At 39.8% G+C, this 15,363-nt stretch overlaps 2 protein-coding genes across 10 annotated transcripts in view; one reads left to right on the plus strand and one right to left on the minus strand.

Annotated features, from left to right (window-relative positions):
- The window catches only part of PCCA (propionyl-CoA carboxylase subunit alpha), a 391,797-nt gene extending 386,121 nt beyond the window's left edge, over positions 1–5,676 (plus strand). For 5 of the 6 annotated variants that reach the window (XM_037896419.2, XM_037896417.2, XM_043535162.1 and 2 more), the window contains 2 exons: positions 2,541–2,618; positions 5,106–5,676. In XM_037896419.2, the coding sequence (XP_037752347.1) occupies positions 2,541–2,618; positions 5,106–5,174 (147 nt within the window). In that variant the 3' untranslated portion in view covers positions 5,175–5,676. The remainder of the gene's footprint in view (positions 1–2,540; positions 2,619–5,105) is intronic. The other variant, XM_037896418.2, reaches the window with a different exon arrangement.
- Positions 5,062–15,363, minus strand: part of GGACT (gamma-glutamylamine cyclotransferase) — a 41,265-nt gene continuing 30,963 nt past the window's right edge. For 2 of the 4 annotated variants that reach the window (XM_027828530.3, XM_037896432.2), the window contains one exon: positions 5,062–9,208. In XM_027828530.3, coding sequence (XP_027684331.1) covers positions 8,730–9,203 — 474 coding nt within the window. In that variant the 5' untranslated portion in view covers positions 9,204–9,208 and the 3' untranslated portion in view covers positions 5,062–8,729. The remainder of the gene's footprint in view (positions 9,209–15,363) is intronic. The other 2 variants (XM_043535173.1, XM_043535182.1) reach the window with 1 other exon arrangement.

A 15,363-nucleotide genomic window follows, 5' to 3' on the forward strand; every position in this document is an offset into this window, starting at 1 on the left:
GTTGCAGAGCCAGGATGAGCATTTTATGATTTTCTGGAGCCCAGTCCTCTGTTCATGACCCTTGACTGCAAAACTTTTCTAAGAGTACAGTAATGGAATGGTCTTAAATCTCTGAATTTTTTTTCTTTAGTAGGTTGGTGTCTAAACTGTAATGTGGGTGGGTTTGGGTTTGATTTCTCTTGTTTGTACGCCCAGAAAGAACTTGTCAATTTTGCAGCTAGTTTTGTTGTTGTTGTTTTTTTAAACTAAAGTCTATGTTAATAGCTTCCACAACCCTAACAAGTTCACTAATAACTCGAGAAATGGCTGGAAGGTCCAGAGCAGGGAGTGGGGATGGGAGGGGAATAACAACAATGAGGAGCAGGAAAGAGAGAGAGCTGCTGGAAAAGCCCTGTAGATAGAATAGCCAGGGGGGTGGGGTGGGGCGGTGAATGACAAAAGAGAGGCAGAGATGGGATAGAGACATAACTGGTGGTAAAGAACAAGTGTTTGGTAAAATACATAGAATCTCAGGGTGTTAATGACTTAAACTGTTCACCTGACTCTCATGATGGAATTTCTGTATTTACAATGTTTCATGTTAATTGTTCAGCATATCTGGTTAGAATGCAGAGTTCTTAGAGCAAAGCTTATCTGCTCTTATTCCAAAACTCCCATACTGCTGTTGGTAAGTCTGACAGAGGGATAGTGCAGAAGCTTCTTTTAGTCTAGAAGTAATGAGTATCTCTGGCTTGCCTCAGGATCCTGGATGTTTCAGCAGGGACACACCAGCCCAGAACAGAGTTAGGGTAGATGCATACCTTCAATACATAACTTCATAAGAAAAGTCATTTAGACACTCAATGTATTCACATACATGGTTTCTTTGCTGGCTGCCCTCATGCCTCTCTATTGGATAGTACACCCTCACTAATTGGTCCTAGGATACCAGGTTACAATACCCGGAGACAAGCAACATGCCCAAGACTGCATAGACTAGGGATCTGCAACCTTTGGCATGCGGCCTGCCAGGGTAAGCCCCCTGGTGAGCAGGGCTGGTTTGTTTACCTGCCGCATCCGCAGGTTCGGCCGATCGTAGCTCCCACTGGCCGTGGTTTGCCATACCAGGCCAATGGGGGCTGCGGGAAGCGGCAGCCAGCACATCCCTCGGCCTGCGCCGCTTCCCGCAGCCCCCATTGGCCTTGAGCAGTGAACCGCGAACAGTGGGAGCTGCAATCAGCCGAACCTGTGGACGTGGCCAGTAACAAACCAGCCCAGCCCACCACGAGGCTTACCCTGGTGGGCCAAAGGTTGCTGATCCCTGGCATAGGCCATCACTGTGAATCACATCCCTTCATGTTCGTGTACCAAAAAATACCACCATCTGAACAGTGCAGGAAAAGAGGACAGAGTTCAAAGGCACTAAAACTGCTTGTACTATAGGAGTTGCAGTGGAAACTCATGAAGATTACCCAGATGTCTCTGGAAAGTTCATCCTTACAGACACTGAACAAAACCACAAAGGCGTGACTACTGGCACACAGGGCACAGGGCCATCCAAAGTGTAAATCTGTTGGCTGCTATCTCTGATGATCATCTCAGGGTTTCCAAAACAATCTTTGTAGTCTGTGGGATTACACCAGGAATCAATTTGGACCATGAAGGTTCCCCCCACCACCGTAAATGGGTAACCTGCATAACCAGCATAAAACCTCAAATGGCTTATTTCCTTTGGTCAGCATAGTCAAAGGTGCTGAAGAGAGAAGCTGATTCCTAGCCATAGTCAGCCCAAAAGTAGAGCTACACAGTGGGTTACTTATGACCTTGAGTTTGTATATGTCTGTTAGCAGAGTGCAAATAAGCAGAAAGAGGAAACTTGAGAGTTTCCCTATAAAAGCTGTCAGCTGTGGTGAAAACTGCCATTTTGCCTCCAAGAACCCTCCCAGGTGGATAAAAATTGGCGTTTCCCTCTAAGCAGTCCAAAGACATCAACTACCGTCCATATAGTGACATGTGCAAAGGTGTGCATTCCTGCTCTGCACTAGTCTGCTACCGAGTATTGTCAAAGACTCTAGTCCATGCTCCATAGAACTAATGCCAAGAAACTTACTGGCTCCTTAGTCAGGATTAGTATCCCTATGGATCTGAGCCAGGGAAGTACAGCAGTGGCTCCTCAATCAAAAACCCCACCAATTAAATTTTGTTGTGGCCTTTATTGATGTCAGAATGTGATGGCTGTTGGAAAGTTCAGGTTTCACATATGGGATTGGAGGGGATCACTTTGTTTTTGTTTTGTTTTTTCTTCCTCCTTCACCCACTACGTCATTGATTCCTTTTCTGTTTTAATTTTGATTAGCTAAAGGTAACCATGGCACATCACACTTCATGTGCTGTGGACTTCTATATGACAGCTTGTTTTCAGCTGTTCTGTGGAAAAAATTTTTAGACTTTGATAAACTTTGCCTAAGGAATTAATCACTTTATTCTGCAGACAGCTGATGCAAGTTTAGTGCATTTAAAAGTCCTCAATCCTCATTTTTGTACTGCTTTAATTTTACCAGGTCTCAGAAGGGCAGGAGATTTGTGTAATTGAAGCTATGAAAATGCAGAACAGTCTAATCGCTGCTAAAAGTGGCAAGGTATGCTTTGGCTCATCTTTTTAAACTGCATGTAACTTGTCATATTGGACAGAATGTACAAAAACAAGAGAGGAGGGCTGTGGTAGTTAAAGTACTAGAAGTGTAATTGTTTTTCATTGTCTAGATCTCTCAAAATGAGGTGCCTTTAATTTTTAACGTTTACGTCTAAAACCAGGAAAGCTATTAAACAGTTATGAGACTTAGATGATGCAGCATGAAGTGGTTTACAGGCTGCAAAAATTAATGTAAATGAGTTCTTCAAAAGGATTTGTTCCTTAATATCTAGAGTAATTCAGATTGGTTTGAAGGATTGGAGGAGCTGCAGCCAGTTCTCCAAATTCCATATTTTCAGAGAGCACTCAAAAGCAGAGGTTTTTTTGCAATTAAATTAATTAAATGTACATTCATTTCACATTGTCCTGATACTTGGAATAAGTTATGGAAAATACATCAGTAATGTAGATGAATAGCGTTTACCCCAGAAAAGAATATTGCTTTAAAAAAAGTAACAGGTTCCGGGCTGAGTATTTTTTGATGAGGACGTTGTTAAACGTGGAGTGTCTAGAAGTGTTCTAAGCTCTTTACAGACATACGTTAGGACAGATCCCTGCTGCAAAGAATAAACAATCTGAGACCTCAGAGCTGCAAACGCGTACATGTTCAGCTTCATGTACTGTGATACTAGCAGATCCTGAGGCAGGATCAGGACCTAGGTAAACAAAATATGGCAAGAGGACAAGAGACCAACGTCAACGCCTCTGTCATTCGTTCCTATTACTGTAATGTTGTCCCTTGACTTTTATCCTCTTGGTATTAATTCTTTTGCTGTAAGACCAGATTTTTCTTTTACATTTATTACTTTTCATTTTTAATATTTGTTACCATTAGTTTTGATCTTTACTTATTTGTTTCTCCTTAATTCTCATTTATTTACTCAGTTTTTATTCTAATCTCATATTGAACTGGTTACTTAAATCCTATTTTCCTTCTTTCTTAATTTAACCTTTACAAATTCCCACGCTTGCCTTCGCTCGGACTGATTCATTTTGTGACCCCATAGCCAGCCTCTGAGCTTCCTCCCAAGTCCCTGCACACCTCCTGATAGTAGTAATGTTCTATCCTCTGTCCATATGCCCTTCCCCCCTGCATATGGGTAAAATTTGGCCTGTACCATGCCCAATATGTCATTTATGTCCCTCTTAAACCTTTAAAGCAGGATTTAAGTAGGGTCTAAGCGGTCTCTTTGTATGCCCCCACAGGAGTGTCTGTTTTAAAATAAAATGATGTAATTTAAAAAAATAAAAACAATTTGGAGCAGTAGATAGTAAAAGTGTCAGTTCATTAAAGCTATTTGCTAAATAAAAATAATTATATTCTAATGCGAAAAACAATGACATGGTCAAGCATTCTAAAATTCACAGTTATGGTTCCCATAGCAAAGGCAACTTGATGCCTTTGTGGAGATAGTGTGTTTTGGTACTCTTGGGGCTGGACTAGGTTTGTCCATTTGAATCTCTTTCATGCTGGTCAGTTTCATTGTGTTCAGCTGGAAGATGCTCAGTATCCCTTTTTTTCCTCTGAATTGTCTTCCACATCCAAAATCTGTTTTTATATTCTGAACTGCTAAAACAAGTGGCTTGGGTTTTATTTAATTTGCATGTATTATGGACGTTTGTAAAATGAATAAAAATGAGCAACTTGGTTGCCTGATGAAGGTTCTAGACTCTATATGTGTCAGAACTAGGTGTTGGCCAAGCTGACTCCAGTAAATTTCAGAAAGCTTAGGGGAGCCCATTAGCTGAAACTGCTGTGAGAACAGACAAGTCGTTTTTTAATTAAGTAAAGTGTTTTCAGACTAAATTTTTGGAAATCTTTTTGCATTCAGAATTTAAAAGTAGCTGTTTAAAAGATTCAGACGTACAGGTCTGGCAGGTTTGAAGAAAACTGATTTAGAATTAAAGATCTGTTCTAAAAAAAATCCCACAATGTTCTTGCCAGTGTAGGGTCTTCAGTGGGACTACAGGATGTTGCGCTGTACATATTGAAATAAAACATGCTCTATACGCTGCAATCCCCCATATACTGGGTATGTGGGACTAGTAAAAAAAGAAAGTCAGGAAACTGTGAACATGATTAAACTAAATATACAGTTGCATTTATTTGACAACTATGGTTCTTTGACTTCTTTTTGACATTTTTTTAGGAAGGGGTAACAGTGATGTTCTGAGTTCTTGACATCTCTCTGGGGTAGAGTTAAGGTTGTGTGGCTGCCTTGCAGACAGTGTCACTGTAAGATTGTGAAGCGCTTGGAGATCTACTGATGAAGCGCTAGGTATTCTAATATTCTTAATAACTCAGCAATCCGTCATTCTGTGTATGTACTGTACATTCAGGTATATGCATTAATGTAGGTTGCGCAAGCTAATGAACTTACAAAGCCATGTTTTCAGGGAAGATTTCATGTTTATTTTCACCTTCACACTGTAGGTGAAAGCTGTGCATTGTAAAGCTGGTGAGACTGTTGGGGAAGGAGATCTGCTCGTAGAACTGGAATGAAACATGCTTCCTTCATATCATCAATTAACTCTCTATTTCTATCCATCATGTACAATGAAGGTATTAATACAGAGAAAAGTGTAAAACAGACATTCCTATGGAGCAGATTTTACACAGTTGTATTTATAAGAGTGATGTTCTCTATTCAGTAGACAGATATTAAGACCACCAATGGATGTCAGACTTTTATTTCTATAAATAATTGTACATATAAGATTTGTAATTCTCATGATCTTCAGTATCAAATATAAATCAATAAAATTGAACATTTCTGCTTAAATAAAGCCTCTTTGAATGTATTTTAAAGTAGATAATATTCAATGTCAGCCACTGTAATATCTGCAATTTCAAATGTGCATGAGCCCTACTGTACAGAATAGTTGATAAAAGTGAAAAAATAATTAAAAAGAGCAATTTCCCCTAAACAATAACTACTAAGTGCTTGATTTCTGTTCAGATGCATTGTACCTGAAAGAATTTTGAAAATGTGGAACAAGTCTACCACCACCAAGACAAAAAAAAAAAAAAATATGCAGCTGATGTTCTAAACATAGTCCATTGTTGGTTGATGCTATAAAAGAAGAGAAGCAAGTCTATATTCCTAACTGGTAAAAATGAATGTATGCAGGTCTCCAGTAATCCACTGTGGTCCTTACAAAGCTGAAAGAACTGTGATTCCTGGTGAAAACCCTCACATTACTTCTAGAGCCTCAGGCCAGCTGAGGTGGTAATTTTGTGCAGAATAATTTGTTTTAAAAGAAAAGAGCATTAGTTCTAAATTTGTGATTACTGTCTACTGCAGGCAAAAGGAAGCGTGAGAGTGTGTTTACTGAAAGTTGTTACCAAACTGGCAACTTAAACTGGAGCTTTACAAGAACACCTTTAAGCAGAGCATAAGAATTGCATTAGTTTACTCAAATAACCAGAGGCAAAGAAAGCTGTACAAAATCTAAAACTACTTTGATCTTTGTTTATACTCTGATGATTCAAACTTCATTCCAGACTAAAATTAATTTCTCCAGCATCCTAACATGCAGCTGTAGATAGTGGTTACTAACCTTTTACCAGCAGCATCCCTGCTCTCTTGAATGGCAGAGATCACCCTGAAAGTAAACAGGTCCTGCATTTAAAGACTACCTGCCATGGAGCAGAATCCTCACTTTAGGTAATTTTGCAGAGGTTTCTTTCCACCCCACCCCGTCCACAGTTACAAGAATGCATTAAACCCTATGCCTACAGCTCCCACAAACCTGGTTGCTGCATTCTCAGTCCAAGTGTTTATCCCCTAAGCCGAATTCTGTCATCAGCCCTACTCTGGATTGTACTGTTACCCAAGAGTGAGTCCCTAGGAGGGGATTAGTAGTAGTTTGTTTTGGGTAGGAATGCCACCAATTTCTCTCCTAGTATCTATAGTAGTTAACCATTACAATTACTAGAAAGATCTCATCCTCCTATCTAGCACGCCAGGAGCCCCTCCATAATGGAGATGAAGGGTAAAATTTTCAAAATTATTTAAGTGACTTAGATACCTAAATCCCATTGACTTTCATTTTCAGTTAGAAATTTTCCCCAAAGGCCCACTTCGCTTGAAGTGTTTATTCAAGAGGTTTTTTTCATTTCAGGGTGAAAGTGAAGTTAGAGCCTTACTACTGGGCGATTTCCAGTCTCACATGGTGAAACTGGAGATACTCCAGGTGGTAGAGAGTATGACCTTGATTTCTGAGTTCCTTCTACCTCAAGCCCTTAGCGATTTGTCTAAGGCCCAGAAAGAGTCAGGATAGGATTCAGGCCTGTCCTAATTACTAAGCCCTAACCTATGCTATAGTTAGGTCAACATAAGGCAGCTTATATCAGTGTCTACATTACAGTCTTGCTCTGGCCAATGAGGTATCTACTACACTCACATGACTCCAACTGCACCTCCACCAGGCATAGGGCTTATGTCAGTGTAGTTAGGGTGATGCAGTGTCAATGCTGACACTGTTACTTACGTTGGCTGTTCCCTATCTTGTCAGCAGAGCCGTGAAATTGACAAGAAAGCCCGGCTTCTGCCCCCAAACTCTCAGTTCCCTGCCAGGAGCATGCCTCTGACTGGACTCTGGGTGTGGATCTCCCCACCAGAGGTGAGAAGCCACAGGTGGCTTCCCCACTGCTCCCACTGGGGTGCGGAGAGCCCTGGGTCACTGCCCCTCTTCAATTGATGGACGTGCTCCGAGTAGCGTGGACATCAGCCACCACAGTAATTATGAACCTAGGACATAAGATTGTAGTATAGACATGCCCCCTCCCTGTCCTATATTCAGACCACTTTACTTTGTCAAGTATCACTATACTTAATTCAATATTCAACAGTGTATCCATTCCAATGTCCTAGTTTTAGAGCAGTGTGTGATAAAACTCTGTCTGCTTGAGATATTTAGCAAGAAACCATGTGAGATTCTTCCAAGTTTCAGTAAAAACGTGTTTAGCCCTTACAGTTGTGAAGAAAACTTAACTGGGACTCAGTGTGTCAGGCAGCCTGAAATAAAAGCTCCATCTATCTTAGAGGCATGTTTAAAAGTACCCTGTGAAGTTTTTCCATGTTACTAGGGCCTTTGGGTGTTTTAAAAAACAAAATTAATTAAAAGGTTTTTGCTTACAAAAACTCAGTTCAGTTTTTATGTATTTGCCATTTTTGCATTAAAGATTTCCTAGAGACTTACGAGCTATTATATCAGTAAGTACTTTGCTAAAACAGTCCTATCTGCTATAATGTATTGGGCAGCTAAAATCAGCTTTTAAAAGGTCCCTGAGCACACATTTACTCAGTAGACCGTAATGGCCCCAAAAGTGCTGGTATGGTCTAGTGGGACAAAATAAAAACATGATTTTAAATTTAACTGCTGTACATTCCCAAGATTTTATCCTAATACATTTTATAAACCCAGTAGATCTTACAAACAATTATTACAATCAAGTTAGCTTTAACAGACAAAATTTAGAACAGTTGGTTACACCACCCAGTGAGAAGTTCATTCTATTTTTAGGCTTTTCTAATTCTCTTTACTATCACCTTTTTTTTCCTTACAGCATTTTCCATAGCTGTAATTGTTTTCTTCTGAGCCATTTACTGACCGAGGATTGTCGTGCAGTAACCTGAGCTGGTTTTTCAATATACTGAAATCAGCCACATTTCATTATCTGCTGTTGCAGCAGCACCACTGTTTTGCAAAACTGATATGAAACGTTACCAGGTAGCATGAAGAACCCTTCGACTCAGCTGCCCTTTTACCTTGATTTTACTAAAAGAAAGAAAAAACCCAAACACAATGTTTTTGATTGGTGAGTAAAATACTATTATTCATCTTGTCTGAGGGAATAGGTAAAATTTTGTCAGACTTGGCATCAGAGTCTGTATCTCTATGGTAATGATGTTAGAATCAATGATTTTGTGGTTGGAAAGGTTACAAAAGGTCTTGGGTGCTTCAGTAAAAGTATTCTAGATTTACTTGAGAGAGGCTTGTGATCAACATGTGCTCAGTGCATTTTCTTAATACATTGTGTTACCTTCCATTTTTAATCTCTACTTTCACGTAGCACATAATGAAGACCATGATTCCCTAAGGAATCATAATTGTCATAGTATGGGAGATTTATCCACGCTGGCTGGTAGGTGGTTGTGCTGTACACAAAGCATTCTATAATGCTGTTAACAGCTGGCCTCTCTTCAGGTGCACTGCTTTTATCTTCCCACTCGACTACTTCAAGCCTCACTGGAGTACGTTGATACATGTCTGGGCAACCTTCAAATTCATCAAGGAATTGCAGCATCTGGTCATCAACGGAATAAATCTCTCCAGTAACATGGTGTCCCGTTCCTGGGATGTTCAGCAAAAAAGGAATGTTATATTTTCCTGTAATCACCAAAGGGTATTTCTCCACGGTGCGCCCCCTGCCTTGGAATTTTGCTGTCCCATGGGTACCATTTAACATGTGCTGGTAATTGGGCTGGCCTTTTTTAAGGGTTCCATACACAAAAACACGAGCCATTCTACCTACAGAAGAAACAAACACAAAAATAAGTATTACTAATAATCTATTTAATAGAAAATTCAGTGTACAATGTGCACTGAAGGTACATGCACACACAAAACGATCTGGAAATATAACTGAGCAAGGGGATTTTCTTACATGATTCTTCTTCCACATATAAATTCCAGCAACAGCATTTATCCATCTTGCTCAAGTCCAGCATAAAAACTGGTTGGGAAAAGTCTATTAATTTTTAATTCTCTTTCCTACAAATGGATTAATTTCCATTCCTTCACTACAGCAGCCACAACACTGACCAAATGTATTTTTGAACCATAGTGAAACTGGAACATATCTTGCCTCTTTCTTTCACATGATTCCATGACCCTTCCTGCAGCCATGCTAATGCTACTGTGCTATGATGCTTTGTGACACACCAAAAGCAACCCAGGGAGCCATTTCAGTTACCAAAACAACTGCACTACAATTGACATGTCCTTTACCAAAAACAATTTGGAAATCCTTTAGTTATGTTCATGTACTGTACAGGAGCAGTCACATTTTTAACTGTCTGTTCCTCTGCTCATGATTACAATTTGGATAGTTGGGTGCAGCATGTTTTAAAACTGCATTTGATTTCTTGGGATTAACATGGCAATGAGTGAGTCATTGCCACTTGGGTGCTTTCCACCTCAGAGAAGTGTGTGGCTACCCTCCCAACACATTTGAGAATCCTTATTTCACACTGAAGAAAGTGCATTGCTGCCCTAGAACAGAAGCAATACATTTCAGTATGAATGTTTGCATGGCGAGTTTTCACACAGGGTAATACAGTGGTGTGGCACTGGTCATTTAAAAGCAAAATTCAAGGCTTTGAACACAGCATCACATCATCATGCTATGTTGCATAACAGCATTTAGTTGAGAAGGAGACAATAAGGCTTATTTTTCCATATGATGCTGCAAGCTTGGTCCCAACATTAAAGCAAGAACAGAGCCTTGAAGATGTTTATAGTAGCAGTAACCTGAGCTCTGGCCTTAGGAAACAGAGGATGAGTAGCAGCAGTGATTGGAGAGGATTTTACAAGGGTAAATCTGAGCCAATAGGCTCAGAAACAGGAGGAAATGTCCCAAAGTGAGGCACATCAAGTGTGCTTTGGGGTTGTTTCATGTAATTTGCTGAAGAATCTTCTGTAACCTCAGCTTTGGGAGTCAGCATTTGTGAATTCAAAGAGTGAAAATAATAGGAATACCAGATTTGTGGGGGAATGCAGGGAAATCAGATCACAGTTGAGTCACCGATAGTTGAAAGCAGTGGTCACAAGTGCAAAGGACACGTTAGACTCATACATTTAGAGAAAAAGGTGCTCCGGGGTGCTTGTAACAACTATTAAATGACAAACAATTTACAGACTGGGTAGTACCAAAGGACAATGTTCTCAGAAGCTTATCCACTACAAGTCCTTTCTTTTCTGAATGAACAGTACAAATGTTATGATTTACACCCAGCATTGAGGGGGGAGGGGAGGAGATGGTGAATTTCAGTGCTCATGAAAGTGAAACAACAGCCTGACTTCAGCTGGTATAAAAGGCAAGTACAGAATGTGTTGTTCAATCCCTAGCCAAATCCTCAAATCCATTTCTGCCAGTGCACTTCAACCTTAATTTACATTACCCTCCCTAGACCGCTCCTGAGTGTCACTTGAACACAGGCTGTGAATACATTTTCTGAATCTTCATTTTATTTTTGAGTATAACAGTCCATAGGGCTTAGTGTGGGAGAAAGGGGCTGTGTTATGGAAAAAAATTAGCTTCATCATTCCTGGGCTACCTCCTCCTCCCCCATTTTGCGTGTGTAGGTCGGTGTGTGTGTGTAACACCAAAGCAGTTTCAACCTGTCTGATGCTCTTCCAAATTTCACCATCGGTCACTAAGCTACCTTGAGACTGTCTCATTTTCACCCAACACAGCAGTCTGGCAGCCAACTGCCCACCAGAGGCGAGCCTAACACTCCTTTTTGAAAGAGGTTTATTAGACTAAACTCAAATAGGAATTCAATTTTGCTTTTAAAAGGGTTTTCTTGACATGTTTTCTGCTAATTGTTCTTATTTTAGTGACTGCCAGATATTTATGGCAGATGGGGTAGAGCTGGATTATTCGAAAGGGCACGTTATTGGTCTACAGGATTGTCATTTAAAACAGTCAGCAGCCCATTTGACCATTTGCATAATGCTATTACTTCAGTGAGGAAAAAAATGACTACTTCCACAATATTATGTTGTTTGCCCAAAACAAAATAAAAAACAAACTTTCCCCCCCCACTTGGGAGGGGAAAAGATCACACTGATTTGGTCTGTGTGTTGCAAGTTAGTTCAGTAGAATTTACCATTCATGACATCCAATGAGTTTTGGGACACAGCTCATTCCCTTACAATAAAGAGAACATTACTATTCGGTTGCTCTGGCTCCCTTTTATAAGAACAAGCATTCCCTTGCGGCGTGGGTTTTGAAGAACAGACACAGATCCTTCAGGAAGACAATTGTCCCAGTGGGGACTGAGAAAGGATCAGAGGTAAGCACTGAAACATGCAATTAATTCCCATTAGGGGGTTGGGGCACCTGGGTTCACTTTGAATGAGAAAAATGAATTGTGAATTAAATTGTTCACAACCAAGAGGTTACTTGTCAGAGTTAATAAGTTAAAATATAAAAGGGGAAACTAAAATGCACACAAAAAGCCCAACAGTAAATGGTGCATCTGTAAGAAAAAGATTTGTTTAATGGAAATGAAGCATAAGATTTTCCTTACTGTACATCTGAAGCAACTCTCTGAAAAAGTTTCTAGTTGGAAGACTGTTAAATGAGAAATGTATGCATCACATTTTCTTCTATCAAGGTGTACCTGAATGTTTAATATCATTTCATTTGCATCCATTTTTAAAATTGCTAATGCAGTCCCAGCACTCCTCAACATTTACCACTTTGGTTTTGGTCAAAAGTTCCAGTTTGTGACACGATATTTAAAAAAGGGAATTTACGATGTAAAGATCAACTAGGAATGGAAGTTTCAATCACTGTCCCTCGTCTGATGTAACAAGGCCTGAGCTGCTTTGCCTCAAAAATTGTGACTCCTTAAAACACACAATAAAAAGTGGTTACGCTGCTTTGCAGTAAATTCACTTTAAAACTAATCATTTAATCCTGGCCAAACTTTTGTAAAAAAATTAAACGTGGTCCAACAAGAGCGGTGAACTTGTGTACTTGATGAAGAAAGCTGCTGAATGTAGTTTCCTGTAAGTACAAGTTATACAGTTCTCTGCACAATAAACAATAAATCCAGTCTCCCACCCTAGTTGTTGCTCACTGCATCACAGAGCCAGTTGCAAATTATTAGCATAATTTCTGATAGTTATATTTTGTCTGATTTAAGTACATTTTTAGCCACCTTGTGGCAAGAGACTAAAGAGCAGGATCTAATTTTAGGACTTTCAAGGAACTGCTAAACCACACTCTAAAAATAGTTCTAAGCTGTACTCGAGACTGAATATTCAACAGTGAAAAACAAAAAAAGTGCCTCTTCAGGTAACCCAGTTTGACCCATCATACCTTTACTGCCCTAGGCCACAGAAAGTCAGACCCTGGAACGTACACTAGCTTCCTGGGCAAAACAAACCCATTCAAAAGTACTTTCATGAAATATTCATACGACAGTTATTACATTTTAATGACATGGGAAAATGTGAGTGAAATCTGAATGTCATCTCTTCAAATTATTTCTTTTAACCATGAGTGACTGCCTGTCACACTGTTGATGCAACCTCTCACTAGTCATTTTGTAAGGACTAGACTTAAATACTAGAAGTAACTGGAGTTTAGGATCATGACATTAGAAACTGTAATTGGGTTCGGGTAAAAGCCAGCTATAAAAATGCTAGAAAACCAACAGGGTTGGTGCTGAACATGAGCAGTAACAAGGTTTAAATACTGTATTCACTTATAAGCCTGTCTAATGACCGAGTCTCTGCCTAGTGCTTCCCCCACCTTACTGCCTAACTATTCAAACACTACAGGAAAGTGATGGCCAGACCGATTGCTAAATGTTATCTTAGTCAAACTGTAATTGCAGAGTAAATTCAACTGTCACAATTAGACTCTTTATTCCAAGGTTGTCTCTAAGACAAAACCACTGCCTAGTATGTCCAACTGTAAATCCCATAATAAAACATCCTTTCCGTGATTTTTCAGACAATTACTGGATCCTTCTAGGGGTTTGAAAAGGAGACTGCACTAGTGCAGCAGCACCACCAGGGAAGTTAGGGATCATGGTAACAGCCATTTGGGTTTTATTTTGTTGAAATATTTTCTTGCAGCTAAGAAACGTATCCATTTCTCTCCCTTTATACAGTAACATTATTTTCCCTTGAGAAAAATTCTTAGTGTTGGCTCAGTGACCAGATATAGTTACACATTAATTCTTCAGAAGTTTCTTAAAACTGTAGGAAACAGGTGAAAAAACAAAATGCCTTGAACTTTAAACTTGAGCTCAGTCTGTTTGAATGAAATGAATTTTAAGGTCACTCTTCACTCAATGCTAACTTTCAAGAAGGACCAACATGCCAGAAAGGACTCTTGGGACTGCATCCTGTTGGTTCTTTGATGCTTTCATTTTGTTACTTGCTATTTTCTTTATGGCACAGACAAGGGCTTCCTGCTTGGGCCGACCCCTTTCCAACCTCGCTGAATCCCTCAGAAAAGTTTATGGCAAAACACCTTTCTTACATTAACCACAGAGGCACCAGTGAAATGGTGGTTCCTTTGAAATCAAGAGGTTATGGTCTCCTCTCAGCAGTTGTTCTCTCAAACTATGAAGTGCTGGTTTGTGAAAACAAACAACAGCATTATAGTAACCAATGCCATGTTGGACACTACTGGGGAGTACCCGAAACACTGCACCACCCTATTTTACAGATTCCTTTTCACTCCAGCATTAGATATGTTAGCATACCTCAACCTAAGCATTACTATCTTGAAGATATTTACAACTAGCAACTAAAGCTAAAATGTCCCCTCCGACTGTCAGGAATCAAAATGTTGTGAAAGTTCCTAGCACTAATTCATTAGCATTGTTGTAAAAATCAGCAACGTTTTTGTCACATTCACTTTGATGATGTACAGAAACTTCGCTGCAATTTTTTTTTTCAGATATTGCAAAATATGATTTTGTTCATCCCAAAAGTTAACAGTATATGAAAGAATACAGAAGTGTCTGAACAATCTTCAGGGAAGGTCACCAAACAAAAGAAATGTCCACCTTGTGATCCTGCAAAATAAACATGCCAGAGTAACCAGCCCAGAATCTGATCGCCACTCCAGGACCTCAAGCTTCAGTTTTTATATACAGATGTGTCTGTCTTACAGGCATAAGTGCTAGGGCGTTGTTTCACTTTCAGAAGGAAAAAAGGTAGTGGGGGTTTAAAGCCAAATCAGCATTGAAGAAAAACACAGAAAGTAACTTTGCACAGAGTACCACACCTTCTTTGTGCCCAGTGCAGGCACAAACACTGCTATGTATATTTGCATGCAGCAGAGCACGCCACACATCCCACATTGGTTCAAAGTAAGTACCCATATCCGGTAAAGGCAGAATACAGGCATTTTTAAACCTGGAACAGAGCTTTTGCAGCCAGGTCAGCACATTAATTTACATACCAATTCCCAGAATATTTCCAGTTATCATGTAGAAATGTTAGCACTTACTACAAAGCAAGTGTAAAGATGATTTGAGTATGACTCAAAAAAAGGGAAGGAGAGAGAAATGGAAAGGATAATAGGGAGCACAACAGACTGCAAAGTTTCAGGGCTTGTCTACATGGTGCATTAGTCCACCCTAGAGGGGTCTAAATTCCTGTTCACACTGGTGTGACACACTAAATGACCCAAGTGGACCCTGTTGCTAAGCACTAAAAGTTCCCTAGTGCACATTAATGTCCAATTGCAAATGGCACTACATTAATACAAATTAGGGAATTTTTAGTGTGCACCAGCAGGGTCTACATGGGCCAGATAGTATGCGACACACTAGTGTACAGTAGAATTTATATCCCTTGAGTGCAAACTAATGCACCAGGTAAAAAAGCCCTCAAATGCAGCATTAAAAGAGAAGATGACAACCATTTTG

Source organism: Chelonia mydas, chromosome 1 (assembly GCF_015237465.2).
Source record: "Chelonia mydas isolate rCheMyd1 chromosome 1, rCheMyd1.pri.v2, whole genome shotgun sequence".
Classification (NCBI taxonomy): Eukaryota; Metazoa; Chordata; order Testudines; family Cheloniidae; genus Chelonia; species Chelonia mydas.